Below are 16680 nucleotides of genomic sequence, written 5' to 3'. Positions count from 1 at the left end.
AATACACAACCACGCTGTAAGACAGTGCTTTGTTTCCCATGTGAAATAATCGAGGCATTAGAAGAGTGTTTGCGATTACGAGCTTTAATAGCAAGTTACAGTAGCGTGAGCATGTGGCGTGTCATGCCTTTGTACTAAAAGCATGTGTTTTTGTTACATATGAAACCTGCAAGTTTGACTAACCTGGGTTGGTAACAGAGGAGACAGTGACTTTGTAGTTGGCTTTGCTGGTACTGAGACCTGCGATCACATCCTCGATCCTCCACAGCTCTTTCCTGATCTGGATTTTCTCTTGCTGCACACACAGAACCAGACACACATAGACAAACATAAAGGCATGTTTCTTTACACTGTAAAATGACAAGCAAAGCCTTATAAGACTAATTACAAGTGATCAATTTGGACAAATATAGCTATTCATCTCAGGCTAACATGAGAAGCAAACTCATAGCAAAAATAGAATTCTCTACTTTGACTGTACAGTATACATGTAGTCAGTTAAAAAGTATTAAACACGCTCATTTCTGAAAGTGATTAGAACTCACTGAGCCACAGACCTGACAGAGATCAGCGCGGGTCATCCGTCCCTGCAGTGCTGACTTCAACCAGTCCACATCTCTCTCCAGCTGGCTGTAATCGTTCCATGCGTTTTCCATCTCCTGCAAAATAACACAGGACACACTCAGTGTAAAATGTTTCTCTACTTTCCTTCGTCACAGTCTAACAGTAAGGCCGTGTGCAGGGAGATGCAGTTGGGAGTAGTGGAGAGCCCGTGCATCGATTTATACTCATCTGATTATGCTTCCTCACTTGGTAATCAAGTGTTTAAAAACTCAAATCTGTTGTTGCCATTCTTCAGACAGTCCAATAAAACCTAGTTAAGGGATTCAAAAATGAATATAACCAATGTGATTGAAAGTGTATTCGATACTGAGAGCCGTTGTTTACTGTTGCATCATCTTGTGGATTATTTATAAATGTTCTATTGAAACTCATCGTTTCTCATTTCATTATGTTATTTTGAATATCGACAAACATTTTGCCTACATCATTTTTCAGACTGGTGAAGAGCTGTGCTTTGGGTTTCTTTGCAGCCTCGGGTTTATCCCCGAATACTCATTTTGATACTAACAGTCAACCTGAAACAAAGGGAACAACTAACAGAGGTAAACGTCATGTTTTCAACTGAAACGTGTCAAGACTAGTTCTGCCTGTGTCTTACTGTAGAAGCTTGGGATATTTCAGCCCTGATGTGCACCACATCCTCCTGCAATAATTTCTGCTGATAGGCTATCTTCTCAGCATGTGCCGGCTGATCTCTGTACTGCTCCATCTGCTGGTGGGAAATATCCAGCACAGACTCCAGCTTGTCCTACATAGGGACATAAAAGGGAAGGCAAGTTTATTTATGGGGAACCATTCATAAATAAGGCAATTCAAAATGCTTTAACACTAGAAGCATTTACACCTACAAACAAACGAATGGTGTACATATAAAAAAAAGGTCCAAGCAATATATACTGTATGTTAAAAACTAAAACCTTGTCTTCTTTTAAAGTGCGTATTCTGGCCTCCAGCTCCTGTAGGATCTTGTCTTGCTCACAAAGCCGACTTAATTTCACCTGAAGAAGAAGAAACATGTCGACATAAAAGATCGCATACATTTGCTTCACCATCTTACTAGCTCTGTATTTTTCAGAGTGCATTGACATATTCAAATACAATTACAGAACAGGGACAAAATATTGACTCGGTTTGTGATAGACAGTTTCTGGTGTTCTGTTCCATACTTTTCTTTGTTCAATTGCATCCACAACAAGCGGCCAGAAAAGATGAATTGATCATCTATCGTTGTCTTTGCTGTCTGTAAATATGTCAATAAGGCTCGTCTATGTGCAAAGCCCCGAGGATTTCCTCTCATCAGCACAGTGAGAAATATCAAAAGGCTCTATACTGTCTAGTTTGGGGGAGAGATCTGGTAATGCCCATTATGAGTAATCATAATCAAAAATCCATATTTTCACATTCGCTTTTTGGAGAGAAGCGTGTTGACTGAGAATGACAGATTTGTTTTCCCACAAATGGGTTATGTGTTTATGAAAACAACATGAGATTGCCTAGTTCACAGTCTTTCTCACACACAGTCTTTTTTCTCAGATCTATTTATCATTCTGTTCAATTAATTATTAAGTTGTTTTTTATTTTGCTGCCATATATTGTTATTTTTAATTGCATGAAATATTCATTGTTCAGACAAATTTACTGGCAATTTCTTATAAATTGTTAAAGGGGAACAATGCTAATGATGAAAAGCCAGGACATCCATCCCATGTACCTCTATTCAGCAGAAAACAAAGAGTGAGAAAAGCACTATCAGGCAAATCAAACTGAAAAATTTAACAGCTCATCATCTAAAACTCCCATTACATGTATTTTTCCCTTTAAATTGCAGGGAGGAAAATAAAAGCTGTGGTCGATACACACAGGCCCTCACTGTGCAGTGCAGATGGGTGTCCCCTGAAGTGTTGCAATGTACAAACGTTCCCTTCCCTCTACAACCTCTGTTTACCACAACTTATGAAGACAAACACACACACAAACACACACACACACACACACACCCCAAACCACACAAGAAAGTCAGACTAAAGTCAGCTGCTTTTTTGTAGTGGATGATAAGAAGTCAGAAATGATGATCTTAAAGAAAAGGAAGATATGCTCACAGTCTGTCTTCACATCCTGAGAACAGAATGAGTCACTTACATCTGCATCACTTTCTGCTATTCTCACAGGCCTCGACGATCTCTCTGTTTGGAAACTCTCACGTCCAGTTACCTGGAATTCAAAACAGTCACACATAAAATAAAAAGTTTACTGTAAGCAATCACGCCGTTTCTTTAAACTAGCAGTAAATAAATATCAGTAACTGTATAGAGTTCCAACAGAGATCAAGACAGTTATTTCAATCAAGCTGGATGGATTGGGAAAAGATAACGAGGAAAACAACAACACATCCAAAAAAAGCACGAGCTTCAGCTGAGATAAAGATGTTAAGAAGGATGAGCAAAACCATGTATGCTGAAAGAAGACGATGAAGACTGTCTTTGTTGTTGGGAAACCCCCCGAAAAAAACAACAACCCAAAGTTGCTCTTTACTGGCCTCATTTGATACAGAAACATTTGTTTATATTGGAAAGGTTTAAGGTTAATGTAGACTCTTATTTTTGTATTTCTGCATCAAAAAGCTTCAGTCAGCTGGGATAATCTTAAACTTTTGGTTAAGTAAGGCCTCTTGTTTCATACTGGTGTAGTAAGGCGGTAAATATTTAAAAGTGGAGTTCGAAAAAAAAAGGAATAATGGAAAATACCAAATTAATTAACCTCTTTTCTTGTCTTCACTATATTTTGTTACTTAACAAATGAAATATACAGTAGTGCAATACTATGTTTGCTCGGTCAAGACTAAAATCTGTTTCTACAAGTCACCAAAATGAAACGAGAGACCCTTAAATGTGAACTTGTCATTACATTACCAGTATATTTGTAAGAGCACCACTGGGTCATCACTTATTCGCAAACAAGCAAAACAAAAAGAAAAAAACCAGCAAACGATCAACACGTACAGAAATGATAGACAACATGCAAGGAAGCCCTCTTGCAAAACAGCTTCCTTTCAAACATCTCAAATGTCATAGCAGTGTTTGATTATCACACATGATTGGATGACTTGATCAAGGTGTCCATGTGTGATATCCTGCATAACTTTCAGGGATGCATCACATTCCTTTCAAAAAGCAGTGCCATGTTTTTTTTTTTTTTTTACTTTGTATGCACACCATCCTTACATTCCAAGAGTACCCAAAACTCGGAGAGGAGTTTTCAAACACATTGTGTACTGAAACGATCATCGGGTCAATACTTTGGATCTGTTTTGACACAGGAAATGGATAGGTGTTATAGGTCGGCATCCTTGGATGACCCCCCTCCATTCCGAAACACAACTTAGATTTCTAATCAATGTATTGTGGTGTTAAACATACAAAACAATTAGCTTGAAAGGCTGCACAGATATATTATGGTATATGCACCAAGATGTAGCTCAATACAACAGACCTCTTTGAAACAGCACTAACGGACCTTCACCAGAATACTTTTAATTCGGAACACAGTATATGTTACATTTTTAAAATAAGCGATGTCCTAAAAAGTGTCCAGAAACTGCAGTCTGATAAGAAGAAGATTAACATCAACATGCGTTATCCTCACAGACAGTTAATAATAAAGCATAACCACTATGTCACCTATTTGTTAATGGACAAGTGTTTTGAGGCCTTGAGCTAATATTTTTGTGGTAACCATCTTGGTTCAACTGAGCCACAAGTGACCCAATTTGGACAACATGGTGAATACCAAGCAGTAAACTCTTAGTGTTGGAAAATAAAGCAAATGTTGAAGTGCCAAAAAACGGCAGTTTCTTGAGTATGCGGCACGAAATGCCTCGGAAGTTCCATTAACACACAACAGCCTGGTACAAAAAAAGATTAAGGTCCAAATACATGTTTTATTACTTATTCTTATTAAGAGTCATGCTTATTTAGGGGCATGACTGATGTGACTGCAAGCAGGCCCAATGTAGCCGATGCCAAGACTTAAGCCTGCTTCAGCTATAGCTCTTTGCCCTGTTGTCTTTGACCGACAACAGCTGCCATCACTAGCCTCTTAAACTGCGCTTCAGAAACCAGTGGGTGACATCACTGGCACTACATGCATATTTTATAAAGTCTATGGTGGATAGGCGTTGCTGTGCAGTGTGCACCTATCTTGATTGAAAGGTTTTTTTTGGAGAATGCCAATCAATGGCTGCCATGCCCTTATTCATATCCTGCTTTAATTTCCATATCCACTGAATAGGACCATAGATTTACTTTGAGACCCAGAGGCTACAGTGCAGTATGTCTACTTTTTATTGGAGTCTGTGGTAAGCCATATTTATACTAAAAACAGTACATCACCGACAAAGGACAATGAAGAGAAGCCTATGCCAGCATTTGGTTTTTGATTTTTTAAAAGGCAAAGCAGCAAAAGGTTGTATTCAGAGCAGTTATTTCTGACATGTAAGATCATTCTATCTATTTTTGCTTTTTTTTCTCCAAGAATGATGTATACAGTTGTTTAAGGCTTACATTTCATTAGTAATTCATAGATACAGTGGAAAAAATAATAATAAAAAGGCTAAAGACCATGCCAACAGATTGAATATTAAAAAATAAAAAGTAAAAATTAATCTACCTTTTTTAAACAACAAAAAAAAAACAACAAAAAAAACAAATCAAAAGTGTGGCTTTAGCGAGTACAATCCGCAGTGTAAGTAAGATCACTTGTTCTAGGTGGTGTCAACACAGGATTTAAATGAAACAACAGCATTAACCTTCTGCATCCTGGTGCACAGTGCTATAGTCCAAGAAAAAAAGCCACAGTATTTTAATCTTCTATCAATACCTGTTGGATTTGTCTTACCTTTGTATACCTAAAAGCCTTTCTCTTATTAAATAATTAATTCTCAGAGTAATAAGACATTTGATAGACATGATGATTCCATCATAAGGAGACAGCAGAAAGCAAAGCACAGATCATCGAAAAGACAGAGAAAAGGGGAAACATGGAGACAGCAGCAGAAGAACAAGATCACAGCAGGAAGATGGAGAGATGAAAAAGATAAAAAAGTGATATATTTCTTTGGGGCCCACCTTCAGATCTAGATACTCCAGGTCCTTCTTCAGTTGTATGTATGTATCATCAGCCTTGAAATGAGCAGTGGAGAGACAAATCATTTGAAGGGAAGCTGATAATGGGTGACCAGATGACTCTAGACCTTTATCTGCTGTTTCCAGCCTTGATGACATTTTTCATTAGCTTGGTTTCATAGCAGTTTTCTTCTACCTTCGAGTTATTGTTTATCTAAAGCCAAACTTTAATTTAGCAATCATTTAAAAGTCACATAGTATTCTTATTTTCAACAAGTTTAAATAAGTCTCAGAGCTTAAACATGCCTGTTAAGTTTCTGGCCAAAATTCAACCCAAGCCTGTTTTATTTTTTTCATGCCTATAAACCCCTGCATGTGAGCTTTGCTCAGAACAAGCTGTTTTTATAGCTTTAAATGCAATTGAGCTGTGTTTGACATCACCTCTCTGGAGGGGCTTGGGTCGCTTTCTTTGGTGGCTTTCTTGCACCATTCCCAATTATTTAAGGCAGAAGGCAGAATAAACACCTGAAAAGTGGAGCAGGCGAAAGACAGAGAAAATGGACTTTTCTCATAGTTGAAGGGGTTTGTAGACCGGCTAGGGAAACATATCAGTATTGAAAAACAAGTATATCTTTCATACTATGTGACCTTTAAGTTTGGAACTTGTTCAATATCTCATGTCTGACCTCATAAACAACTGAACAACAATTGTCTGGTACCTGAAGTGTGGTCAAACTGAGTGTTTATGTGCAAGGTTACACATCGATCAAAGTAGAGATAAAATGCAAGCACAGTCTACCATAAACATGCTTCAAAAACAGTATGTTACTTTTGATAAACAACTTTACCAGCTTTTGGAAGTTCTTTTAAGTTTTTTAACAAATGGAATGAGTGACACTGACAATGAAAGACACTGATGCTAAGCTAGCAATCTGGACAGAATGAAGTGCAATACGGCCAAATTGTTAAATAAACAACACAACCAAGCCAAACTCATAGACTGCACACTACTATGAATGACATGGATTAAATGTAAGGGATTGGCTGGGGAGAGCGGGACCATTGTGCACTGACTGGGGTTGCAGACTGCTGCAGAGGAGGTTAGGGAGGTACAAATGCCCCTGACCTGCATGACGGGGCCCAGAATGCCATTGTGCTGGTGTCGCTGCAGGTGAGCGAATGCATCACTGGGGCTATGCACACCAGCCATCTTGGCCTGGTGCCTTCGAAGCTGAATGAGGAGCAGAGTCAGCTCCTCCGGCTGTAGCCAAGCCCGAGGTTTAGGGGCAGAAAGCGCAGAGGGATGAGAGAAAATACTTCAGAACCATATGGGTAGTATAGAAACTCATAAAGCTCATAAAGGATGAGAAGCCAGTACGCCAGTAAAGTAAGAGCTTTAAATGTTCAAACTTGGGAGGGTTATTTTACAGCGCTATCAGGTACCTTCCAAAGATAAGGACTATAAGAACTGATAATACTTCAATGGAATAAAAATGTTTCACAAAGTCAGTTGCCTAAATTGGGTCAAAATTCTTGATTCTTTGAACTGTCACAAAGAGGACATAAATCAAGTGTTGGACCGAGTTATTTCTGTCATGTCAATGTAAGTAAGAGGGACATACCGTTTTTCCATGCAAGCTGGGAGCACTGACAGTGTGTGTGATGTAGCCCATGGCTGGCATGGACCTTCTCTCAATTTGGGAAGTCTGCAAAGAAACAAATTCCTTAGCTTGTTATCACTGCTCTAATAAAGTCAAATCAAACAGAATGTCTAATTCACCGAGGGCTCTTCAATAGATAGACCACTCTATTTCACTGGCACAAAGTTGAAACATTGCCTCCAAGTCTACGAACAAATTTGACTACACAGCATATTTATTTTTCATCTATCCCTTTCTCCCTTTCATCGCTGCTTCTCTCACTTGAAACAAGGTGTGCCCCGGGTTTCAGACGCTACAGGCCTTAGAAAATTTGACGTTTTTGCTTAACACACAGAATTAGCAAAAAACCAGGCCCACTACAGAACCTTAAAAGGACACAAACAACAAGAGATTTAATTAACTACACATAAATTACACTGAACCTGCTTTCTTAAAATAACATTTGTTTGCTACCAGCAAGAGAAGCACTGTAAGCCATTCCCTCTGAGATTCCCATGCCACTATTTTTTTTGCTGTATAATAGGTTTTTTATTTAAATGCGAGATCAGAAGAAAGAGACCGCTGCTGATGTTTGAGATAGAGTCGAGATGTTTATAGGGTGCTGAGGAGCCCAGGGCAAATTGGATTAGCTGCTAATAAAACATACTTATTAATGATATTCCACAGAGGTATACACATTTTCGCTTTGACTAAAGCGCACTCCAGTCAGGGAGAGCCTCAGAGATGCTGGGTGCACCAAAACTAAGTACATCCCAGATAGACTTTAGTTCCCATAAACATCCCTCTCTTGAAGACAGTTACTTTGGCTCCTTTTGTTCAAACAGATTCTTCTTTAAAATCATTTCCATAATTGTGAGTCATTCTTTTAATGATTATAATTAGTGACTTGACACTGGCGGAGGAAACAGAGCAACAGCAACACTTTGTTAACTTCTGTAAGGTCAAAGGATTGGTTATGAGGCTTGTGTGTGTTGGCCAATGTGGCGATGGTATGGAGGGAGAGTGTTTCACATGTGGAGGGTGTGGTTGGCAGACAGCGCAGGGTGTGGATGACAGGACGGCCCCTCGCTCTGTCTCCTGCGGCAGTGGTGGTGTTGTCTGAGCGCTACTATGGTTTGGGGAATGCCGGAGAAGCACGCTTTCGCTGACACATGTTTACCCCACCTGTGAAACAAGCTTGGGTGTGGACTGTGTGAATCTGTAAGTGATTCACATGACTATAAAAAATGTGTGCGCGCTGAGAAGTCTGAGCTTTCTCATACTCCTCATGCTAATCTTCCCATGGTGTCCTAGTGAGCAAACATCCCTCAAGTTAACATCAATAGATACCCCACATCCTACGGGCAAAGCTACCGTGAGAATGAGACCTTTGTCTTTGGTTCACTACAAGTAAATGATCTATTACAACCTCAGTCTCATGGCGATGACACGCTTCTGACTTTTACTGTGTTTCTGAAATACAGTTTTACAGCAGCAGAGACTGAGTAACTGAACATAACATCATCAAGGGGTGGGACTTATGTAACGTATTTGTTTTCTTTTATCCTGTGCAGGTTTACCTAAAACAGTCAACAAAATGAATTTTTCATTGTATAATTCCCCTGAGCTGTATATGATTGAAAACAAATATGGATTGTGTCCAACAAAACCTTTGGTTTAAAGTGATGTAACAATAATACAACCAATAAATAATCCTAGAAATATGAATACATAGAATGTTAGCATTTTAATTGCATTGATCATCGTTCATTCGTTGGCCCTCTAGCTATGCTTCGAGTCATCCCTATACTCCATAGGGAGAGATACTGACGTACTGTAAGTCCTACAGTTATAAATGATAACCACATAATACCCCAAGGCTTCTCCTTATTGCTCTCTTATTCATACATGGACGAGCATTTTTTAGACTTTGCTTTCTGTTTTGTAATCAAGCTGTAATAGATAATGATTCTAACTAAAGTAACATCTCAGCTGACATGAAACACAAACGGGATTGATTTAAACTAGTTGTTATTAGTGTAACATTCCTCTGAGTATGAAAGACACTGATGTAAATTGCACATAATTGAAGCAGTTTAAATGAAAAGGCTGTCTTTACATATTTTATAGACTTATGGTATAATTGTTGTCGGTGTTCTATTTTTAGAAAGGCAGCGCCTGTGAAATGCACCAACACTACTTAAACTGTTCCTGAGTATGTGTCCTACCTGTGACAGTTGGGCACAAATATGGCCAGGGGAGCTGGATCTTGTGCTGTCCCCAGGTAACACTTCATCCAGCGGCCGGACTGTACGTCTATCTGAGGGAGTGTGCGGCCTGCGAGGGGACAAGGGTTTGAAGGAGGGGAGTGATGGTGGGACTTCACACGGGGACGGAGGGACAGAGATGGAGCGTGGCATCTCCACAGTTACTCTAAACGATGAAGAGTCTGTGAAATTAGGGCCGGTGTAAATAGGAGCGGTGGGGCTACCGTGACGGAACTGCTGTCGCTGCTGCCACTCATACAGCTGCCACACCATCCCCTCCTTGGTGGCCATGCGCTCATCAGTGGACATGCGGAAGTGGCTGAGTCGATCATGGGCGTACTTGTAGTCGCTGGGCAGGTTGAATGTTCCCGGAGGAGAGCTGCTGCCGGATGGGAGACGGGGAGACTTTGGTAGTGAATGATAGGTTGACTCTGCTGTGCTGGCTTTTGGCTTTAAAGGAGGAGTCCGCCGAGGGAGGTTGAACTCGGCAGAGGGAGCACTGAGACAGAAAAACACATCAGGGCTTAACTGTATGTTAAAGAATTTGGTGTTATCTGTCCACAATTACTTCTCTCCACAAAAGATAATAAATTAGAAATAACCATTAAACAATTGGAATAACCTACTAGTTCTAATATCAGCCACTAGAGGGAGGTGTTTACTCAAAGGTTATTTAATCATCTTTTTTTGCTGCTGTTCGTTGTTTCTTACTGACTGTGTTTAATCCAACTGACCTTTTCGGTGGGTCCCCTTTCTGAACTTTGACCCACTGCTCCACCTGAGCCAGTGTATTCTTCCTCTTTACATGTTTTTCCGAGTCTTTCTGCAAAACAAGCCCCTTCTGATAGACAAGATTTCCATTCTGTTGTGGCGGCAGAGCCACCTGGATCACAGTTTGCTGTCCACTCTTGTGGAGGACACCATCAAGTGAGTCTGGAGAGAGTCTCTCTGCTCTTTCCTCTGTGGCCAAATGGCTGGGCCTCCCCTGGATCTCAATTCCGTATCTCACCTCGTCCCCATGCGACGGATGGATACCATTACCGTGAGGTTCCTCTTTGTCTGTCCTGCGGTGGCTTTCTGAATGAGATGAGTGCTGGTTGATGTGGACGTGGTTTGTCTGTGGGACGGCATGCTGCACTGCCTTCTTTTGCTTCTCTACCTCTCTGTGAAAAAGTGAGACAAGATGGTTCATTGTATCATCAGAATTCTGCCTGTGAATGTACATATGATTTTATCTTAAATAAACAATGTGCATTGGAATGTTTAAGTACTCCATTTCTCAAGTCTTACACACAGCTGCACTCACACAGTTATTTAACATTCACCTAACTTCCCATCTCTTAATAAAGAGGCATAAAGAACATGATAATGGATATATACAGTAAATGTAAATATGTCTTACTAAAAAGGAATTCCATTTTCTAAAACACTGGTAAATATGGTTAAAAAAAACCAAAACATTATTTAGTTTCTCTGTCATTGGGACTTTTCAATAACTTTCCACTCTTTTGAATTTTTTAAAATTTTGACAGATGTGCTTTGTCATAATCAAGTAGCCACACTGATCAATGTGTTCCCTTGATAAGAATTGAAATTCATAAAGTGCCCCATTCACAATTTTCCAACTCAGGGAATATAAAATGACAGTCTAATTTTCAAAGCCTAATTCAATGCCTCATTGATAGTTTTACACACTTCATAAGCTTAAATGAGAGCAGGAAGAGTGAGGCGGCCTCACACAGAACTCAGGAGATGAACATTCGTGTTATCTTTGTAATAATGTCAATAGTGCAAAACATTTCACTGATTCATTGAGTCACTAAAAAAACACCTCTATTGACTTATGTAGGCCTCTAGGTGGCATAATTGCACAGACAATTCAAATGCTGCTCTTCAGTCAACCTATCTGAGGCTTGCAGGTTGCGGTTTTCGATGTTCAGATACAGTATTAGAGTGCATTAAAGAGATCAGATTATAGACTTTAAGGCAGAATATTCCTGTTAACTATTGTGAAAATATTTTGAAGATTTGTTTGATGACACATTTTGCTTTCAGAGCTGCTGCAGTGTCTTGCATGGGGCTTGGGCTAAACAAGCAATAGGATTGGATGCGAATCACGTACACAAAACCCAGATGTAACACACACACACACACACAAACACACACTCACACACGCAGAAAAACTGCACACATCCTAATGTGCCTGAACAGACGGGCAGGGTAGGACCGGCTGTGGAAGAAAGTTCATGCTGTAAAATAGCAGCAAGAAATATTGGCAACTTTGAGCGATTAAAATTGATGTTGAACAATTTACACTTGCAGTTAATCACTGTAGTTGATACAGTACACACAAACCTGTACAGTGAGTGCACTTCTAGATATTGATGTTTTGATTCTATGGTTCCTTAATGGCAGTATCTAAAGACATATCCAGTGACAAAGTATGCTGCTCTTGCTGGGAGGCCAGATGTTGTGATTATCAGAAATCCAACCGATAAGAGATGTGAATGTTACTCAGTAAAGCAGAGACCAACCTCTTTATAGTGTGACTCTGCTGCATCAGTGCAGCCTGGTTCATGGCCCGGATCCAGCCATTCATGTCCTCCTGTGTGTCCGCACTGAAGAAATATGTCCGCATCCCGCAGTGTTCTGCCTGTGAGCCAATCACAGAGTTCTTATTGTAAATGTAGGAGCGCATTCCCGTATGGCTCGCCTATCAAAGAGAGAGATAAAGAGGAAGGGAGACAGAGGGCAGATTTGAAACTTCTTTCAATGGATGAAAGAAAGCTGACAAAGAAGTTGATGAATAGAAAACTTTACTCTCTTGTTTACTGAGTCTGACAGCTGTCAGCACAGTGAGGACAAAGTGTACAGCAACATTTAACTGAGAACGAAAAGAGGAGGGAGAACAGTCCTGCAGCAAAAACAATGTGAACATTGTGCTGTTTCTGGCCATCAAAAAATGAATAATAAAGGTTATATCTTCCAACTGTTTTAAAAAAAGGAAAGACTTCTGGAAAGGAAAAATAATATATATATAATATATATATATATATATATATATACACACACACACACACACACACACACACACACACACACATACATATACAGATATATATTCTTAACTGATAAAGCCAAGAAAGAAACTGCAGCATACCACACAGGAGAAACAAACGGGTGATTACTGGCAGTTGTTAGCATTTTAGTCAGGAAAAATTGATGCACACATTCAGTCAGCAAATGTTTGTGCAGCCTCACAGATATTTAGTAATTAATCTTCTGTTGTCTCTGTCCCTGTATTGTTTTTCCCGGCCAAATTGTACTGACCTACTTCAAAAACCTTTACAAAGGTGCAAAGGATAAAGTGGTAATGTTCAACAACACTGTTTTATCCATCGTTAATGTTTGATGGAAAACATAGTTTTATTTGATGCAAATCTTTACTTCATTATAACAAACAATATGGCTGCTTACACTCTATAACACAATTATGACATCCATGGAATGACAGAAAAAAAGTGTCCTGCTTCCTACTGTATGTACACTCCTGAATATATCTGCAGTATCATGAAAACACGCTTTATAAACATGTTTTTAAGTCAAGTGAAAAGGTGGGAGCTTTAAACCATGTGTCTTCCAACCTTCCCAACTTATTCCACCAAATTGGGACGTTAAGTGTCATGATACCATCCTAAGACCTTAAAAGGCCAACCTCGTCTGAAGGCAGTGAAGTAAATACACCAATTAATCAAAAATAACGTATTCTTTCTGTAGGAAAACCCCTGCAACAGACCCGCTAAAACATGTTTATAAAAAATACAAATAATAAATGTGTCGGTGGGGGGGGGGGGGGGGGGGGGGGGGGTGAAGGTGAACTGCTGATGGCATCAAACACCCACAAAAAAGCAATGACATCAGATCCTTTTTCTTCGACGATGATGAGAATTTGAAAAGTTATATGTAGCCTGACAGGACAAATACCAGAGCAACCGATCATTTATGTCAAACTCAATAATTCACCTGGAAACTTCTGAATCTAATTCCACAGTAATATCATGCATTTTAAATCAGCCATGGGCTGTTTTAAACTATCTGAACATTACACAAATGTTTTTTTGTAAGTGTTGACTTTCACTTTGATTTATGTACACTGACATGGTTTACATCGTAGAAAAAAATGCTAAGACTTTTGATCCTCGAACCCTATTGGCTGGAGTAAAGAGCCAAAAAAAAAAAAAAAAAATGTGTCACTGCCCAAATACCTCTTGGTATCACTATCTAACTAAAAGTAAACCTTCACATTTCCTTACCTCAAATGAACAGAAAAATGTTTAAATTCAATCTATCTGCAGTCCTATGTGCTCTGGCATTGTCCTAAGATGTCTGCACTGCTACAACTTCAATGCACATTTCTCAAAATGTGCATTCTGCAGCAGCTGACATGATATGAAACAAAATGAGCTGAGGATGGTGTTTCGCTGATGAGGCTTGAGTGAAATCAAATACCTATTCATGCAAGACAGAAAACCTGCTTGATTCAGGACGGTCTCCCACAGAGAACAGTACTCACTCCGCACACGCGCGCACACACACCGGGTCACAATGGAAGGCAATTGACCAACAGGGAATGAGAGAAACACAGTGGGATGAACAAAAATAAGAAAACAGAAAAACCACAGGAAGTTATAGCTGATCAGTACAGACTCAATCAGAAAGTGGACTTGTGGCAGTCATAACAAACAAGAGAGAACACAGCAAATATGTTTTGATACTTAGACACAACTGTTATCGGAGACATCCCTGAAACTGTACAGTGCTTTAGTGAAGGTAAAACAAGGTCTAAGAAGTAAATATACTGACCCAAAAAAACCACTATTATTTTAGCTGCTGCATTCCAAACTGAATGTAATGCTAATCACACTGATTTTGAGAATAGATTGTCACTTTCTCAAGCCTGTTATTTAAAGTGTAGTTTGTGATTCACCCGACACATCAGCAGCTCAAAGAGTCTGAAACATCTCATTGTTCAACAACACCTGACATCTGCTAAGCTGTTGTCATGCTTGCTTAGCACCTCAGGAACACATAATGAAACCTGCTCCTTAATGCACGATGGCTCAGGGAGCGCTGAAAGGGAATAAGGATGGCTTTAAATACAGCAGCAGAGCGCAGCTCGTTTCACCTCACCTTACATTGACTCCCCCAGCAAGTGGTGGGAGGAGATGCAGAAAAAGGCTGAATGTATAATTAATATTTCCCAGCAGCACAATTATCACACAAATCCTTTGTATGTAATATGATCATAAAAACCCAGGAGATCCGTACCATTCATACTCACACAGAAATACACTCAACACACACAGAATCCAAGAACAAAAGCCAGAGTACAAAGGAGCTGAAAGGATTGCAACAGAATGCCCTGAAGCTGCAGTGGTGCATCAAACATTCAGGCACTATTGTCGTTTGCAGCAAGCGCTGTGTTTCCACAAAGGAGGAGCTGGATAATGTTAAAACTCTTACTTTTAACCCCCCCCCCCCCCAAAAAAAAAAAAAAAAAAGATTTCACAGAAGGAAAACTACAATATTGTGCTGCATACAAAGGATTCTGCTTCACACACTTAAATAAAAAATGGCACTATAACCACATTCTGGCTGCCTCTCCCAGCGTCTGTATAACAAGAAGAGTATGGGCTGTACAGATTTCAGTGAAAGAACAAACCTGCTGCACTCTGCACGTTATGTTGACACTGCTCTGCTGCAGCTTTCTTAGCACACAAGTGGGGCTCCGAAACATTATGACAAAAAAAAATCCCTTCTGCCTCAGCTTGCAATAGATGAGGCAGAAAAGGCCTACATACTCTTTCCTACCAGAAGACCTTTCTAATACAAATGACAAGGTAAGTGTTTAAACACCTCCTAAACCCCCAAGTTGGGAACACGTGGAGTAGATCAACTTTAATTTCTGTCTCAGCTTGAAATAGATGAATAAAATCAGAACATCTAAAATTCGACTTGAACTGAAATAGCCATGTTAATATAAAAGCATTATCTAAATATGTTTTGCACAGATGTTCAGACACTTTTGAGAGACTCTGCAAAACAACCAAAGGATAATGATTTTAAACATAAAAAAAAAAAGCCTGCTCAAATAATGAAAGAAAGAAAAAGAACGCAGGGGTTAATTAAACTTCTTGTGTGTGATAATAACACAACACTGTAGCAATGATTACTCTTAGGAACAAGTAACATGTCCCGTGGACTTCACATGGAGGTGATACCCTCTTTAATAGATCTGATTCAGGGCTACTCCAGTGTTACCTTGAAAGCGTATTTGCGGTTTATGTGATCATCAGGCTCAACTGGTGCAATGACGTAGCTGGGAAGAGGGATACTTCCAAGAACCGTCTCCTCTCGGCTGTCTGTGAACAGAGCAAACACAACACACAGTAATTCATTACAAGAATCCAAAACAACAAACACTAATTCTGCCAATACTTTTTTTTTACGATCTTTCCGTGAGGCTGCAGATTTATGAACAGCAGGGACATTAGTCAGGCATAATTCATGTGTGACTCTTGTCTGGACGAGACCATGGTGCAGCATGTGGCAAGAGGTGGCATATGCACCATCTATTATTCAGTATGCTTATTGGAGGAGAGGAGGAAGATGCTCTGGTAACACAAGCACAGATTACATCCCATAATATAACATTCAAGTTAATAAGGAAGGAGAAGTGGGAGGAAGAGCAGGATCTGTCACACAGTACATCTAATTATAGGATGAAGTTAATCAAGAACTGTATCGCTCCTTTGATGAGCTCGTCAGAGGTTCTTACATCTGATACAACAATCAAGATCGGTTTACACAGCGAAGTGTGGCCACTTTCCATGGACTCACCTTTGTAGTAAAACAAGCAGTAGTCTGACAAAACAAACCACTTCCTTTTCCACAATCGCATTCCAGAGCTGTCCTGGAGGTGAAAGGGGGAAAAGCAACACACATTTAAAAATCCTCTCGGCAGGAACA

General features: G+C 39.7%; 1 protein-coding gene across 12 annotated transcripts in view; it reads right to left on the bottom strand.

The window, feature by feature from the left end:
- Positions 1–16680, bottom strand: part of plekha7b (pleckstrin homology domain containing, family A member 7b) — a 64138-nt gene that overhangs the window by 9039 nt on the left and 38419 nt on the right. For 5 of the 12 annotated variants that reach the window (XM_079339892.1, XM_079339900.1, XM_079339898.1 and 2 more), the window contains 14 exons: positions 16552–16624; positions 15973–16073; positions 12186–12364; positions 10386–10814; positions 9613–10150; positions 7367–7450; positions 6871–7005; positions 5748–5801; positions 3846–3926; positions 2764–2835; positions 1542–1622; positions 1223–1372; positions 558–659; positions 184–295 (listed from right to left, as the gene is read on the bottom strand). In XM_079339892.1, the coding sequence (XP_079196018.1) occupies positions 184–295; positions 558–659; positions 1223–1372; positions 1542–1622; positions 2764–2835; positions 3846–3926; positions 5748–5801; positions 6871–7005; positions 7367–7450; positions 9613–10150; positions 10386–10814; positions 12186–12364; positions 15973–16073; positions 16552–16624 (2191 nt within the window). The remainder of the gene's footprint in view (positions 1–183; positions 296–557; positions 660–1222; positions 1373–1541; positions 1623–2763; positions 2836–3845; positions 3927–5747; positions 5802–6870; positions 7006–7366; positions 7451–9612; positions 10151–10385; positions 10815–12185; positions 12365–15972; positions 16074–16551; positions 16625–16680) is intronic. The other 7 variants (XM_079339897.1, XM_079339903.1, XM_079339899.1 and 4 more) reach the window with 6 other exon arrangements.

The sequence above is a fragment of the Symphodus melops genome, assembly GCF_947650265.1.
Source record: "Symphodus melops genome assembly, chromosome: 3".
Taxonomy (NCBI): Eukaryota; Metazoa; Chordata; class Actinopteri; order Labriformes; family Labridae; genus Symphodus; species Symphodus melops.
The sequence above is the reverse complement of the archived record's forward strand: the minus strand, read 5'-3'. Positions and strand labels throughout refer to the sequence as shown.